Source organism: Oryx dammah, unplaced genomic scaffold (genome assembly GCF_014754425.2).
Source record: "Oryx dammah isolate SB20612 unplaced genomic scaffold, SCBI_Odam_1.1 HiC_scaffold_29, whole genome shotgun sequence".
In the NCBI taxonomy this organism is placed as follows: domain Eukaryota; kingdom Metazoa; phylum Chordata; class Mammalia; order Artiodactyla; family Bovidae; genus Oryx; species Oryx dammah.
In genome coordinates this window covers 40,711,489-40,714,338 of record NW_024070213.1, presented here as the reverse complement: position 1 = coordinate 40,714,338, position 2,850 = coordinate 40,711,489, and the positions used below count along the sequence as shown (strand labels likewise).

The window sequence follows — 2,850 nt, the reverse complement described above, 5'->3', positions numbered from 1 at the left end:
CTTCTGTCTTCAAACTCTGCCTGATATAAGAAGTCAGTACACATATGCAAAAAGCATCTTAAGAGATTCTTGCTCCTTGAAAGAAAAGCTATGACAAACCTCAGTTCAGTTCAGTTCAGTTCAGTCACTCAGTCATGTCCAACTCTTTGAGACCCCATGGACTGCAGCATGCCAGGCAAACCTAGACAGTATATTAAAAAGCAAAGACATTATCTTGCCAATAGAGGTCCAGATAATCAAAGCTATGGTTTTTCCAATAGTCTTGTATGGATGTGAGAGTTGGACCATAAAGAAGGTTGAGTGCCAAAGAACTGATGCTTTTGAACTGTGGTGTTGGAGAAGACTCTTGAGAGTCCCTTGGGCTGCAAGGAGATCAAACCAATCAATCCTAAAGGAAATCAGATCTGAATATTCACTGGAAGGACTGATGCCGAAGCTAAAACTCCAATACTTTGCCCACCTGATGCGAAGAGCTGACTCATTGGAAAAGACCTTGATGCTGGGAAAGATTGAAGGCAGGAGGAGAAGGGGATGACAGAGGACTCGATAGTTGGATGGCATCACCGACTCAATGCACATGAGTTTGAGCAAGCTCTGGGCCATGGACAGGGAAGCCTGGTGTGCTGTCCATGGGGTCACAAAGAGTCGGACATGACTGAGCAACTGAACAACAACAAAGAAGGAACATAAAATTACATTTGGTACATTCATTGAGTGCTATGCACCAGACGTTTTACTAAGTGTGCCTTATCTGTTTTGATCTCTACTACAACACTATTTTCCAGGCAAGGAAACTGAACTCAAAGAGATTAATAAATTTGCCCAAGAACACACTGCTAGAATATCAAAAGCTGGGCAATTGAGAGCTTCTACTCAAAACTACTGTGTCAGGCCGCGGGTCCCGGCGGCACTGAGCCGCCGGCGTTTCCCAGCGCGGCAGCCCGAGGCCGGCGAAGCCATGGGCGCCAGGACCCCGCCGCCGCATTCCCAGTTGCAGGAAGAGAAAGTAAATGTCTAGGGAAACCTAATGGACAATCTCCACAACAGATGATAACAAAAAGTAATCCAGATGGGGTGCAGGTGCTGTAAAATGATACAAAGCTATCTCTTCGATCCAGTTCACGTGCCCTCCCCTGGTTACGTTAACGAAGTAAACAGCTGCAAGTTAGATGAAGAGGACACTCTTAAATTGAAAGACAAACAGAGCAGCGAAATCCTGGTGCACAAGGGTGACCCTCCTAATGAGGGCTCCAAGAGGATGGCAAGCGGGAGTGGAAGAGCCTCTCCACAGGAGCCCTGCGGGCCGCCGCGAGGACCACTCCTCTTGGGGGATACGGTGGGGGGACCCTGTGCCGAGAAGACTAGCGAGGCCATCAATGGCGTTGGCCCCGCTGCTGTCCTGCAGCTCAGTGGTGAGCCGGGGCCCCCTCAGGAGGCCAGAGACTCCTGGGCCAGTGCTGCAAACAGAGGTCACCTGACCCAGCTCTGCCTTGAAGGAGGGAGTGCCAGGGAGCTGGACTGCATGCGGCCGGCCTCGGGAGAGACGCAGGTCATCGGCAATGGGGTCTCCGGCGCGCCATCCACAGCCGGGCTTGCCGCCTGGGAAGTCCCAGCCCATGTCCTCCGGACACCCACCCCGGACTACCCTCCGCTTTGCGGCTCAGCTGAAGACAACGCTGATCACGTTGATCACCAAGAGAAGGACCGTCTTTTCAAGATCCACTCTGAGAAGGAGCCCCAGGAGGGTGCTCACCCCCCGGCAGGGGATTGTGGTTTGAATATGCCCTTCTCTGCGAAGAGAAGCTGGGATTCATTAAACGAGGCCGTGACAACTGAAATCCCAAGTGTCTACTTTGACAAAGACGATCCTGCTCAGGACGTGCCTGTGGTCAATTCGAGAAACGGGTGGGAGGAGGCCCCTGGTTCCCCCGGAGACCGGAGCTGGGAGACGGCGGATGAGGATGCGGAGGTGGCCGAAGCCCTCGCGGCCTTAGAAGCAGCTACTGCGGGGGAAGATGTGGATGAGGCCGAGTAGGGGAGGGGATTCTCCAGGCAAATAAGCTAGTGACGATCTGGTCACACGGTCTGGGTTTGCTCCTAAAACCCAGAGCTGATAAATGCAGCATATACGGCTGCAGCCTTACAGGGGGTTGACCCCCAGCGCCAGTTGGCTTGTTCACCATGAAGAGTACCACCGTCTAGATGGGCTAAAACTCAAGAGACTATAAGTCAGAGTGGACCAGTGCTGGCGTCCACAGAACATGCAGATCTTAAACACCCTGCTGGCCAACCCGCACAACTCCTGCAGAACGTGTGGTGCAGGCATTCGTGAGAACGCCCTGGAATCCCAGCACAGAATCCCAGGGAAAGAGATTCACAGGACATTCTGTTTGAGTGTAAAAATTCCTTACCTTGCTTTTGAGAGCCAAACATCATACCCAGTCAGGGAAAGGTAACTACCCCCCACTTAAAAGTGCCTAATGTACCCCCCAGAGCATGGCTTACCTTCAGGGACAATCACCCAGGGAACCCATCACTAACCACTTGGACAGAGTGGAGCTTGGCAGCTTTCAGGGTAGAGCAGGAGCTGCCTGTAAACAAATGGTTAGTCATTAGCTGTGATATCAGGCCACCTTGACCTTAACTTTTTTACATTATTACTTTTTCATCTCCTTTGGGATTGGGGAGTTTGGTCAAAAGACTTCTTTGTTTAAAATTCAGGTTTTTAAGTTTGTGAGATTTGGAACAGCAAAGAGAGAGATGGAGTGTTTTGTGCCATGTAATGTCTGATTGTGATTAAACAATAACAACATAAAAAAAAAAAAAAAACTACTGTGTCATTCTGCCTCC

General features: G+C 50.6%; 1 protein-coding gene across 1 annotated transcript; it reads left to right on the top strand.

Moving 5' to 3' along the window:
• Nucleotides 1–975: 975 nt before the first annotated feature.
• On the top strand, nucleotides 976–2,161 carry LOC120858538 (uncharacterized protein C4orf19-like). The gene has a single exon (XM_040234667.1). It carries the CDS (start codon nucleotides 1,070–1,072, stop codon nucleotides 2,033–2,035), a length of 966 nt encoding a protein of 321 aa, XP_040090601.1. The 5' UTR covers nucleotides 976–1,069; the 3' UTR covers nucleotides 2,036–2,161.
• Nucleotides 2,162–2,850: the final 689 nt, after the last annotated feature.

What these genes read in the sequence shown, in the direction of transcription:
- LOC120858538 (XM_040234667.1), top strand. Translation starts at nt 1,070, where the DNA reads ATGGGGTGCAGGTGCTGTAAAATGATACAAAGCTATCTCTTCGATCCA.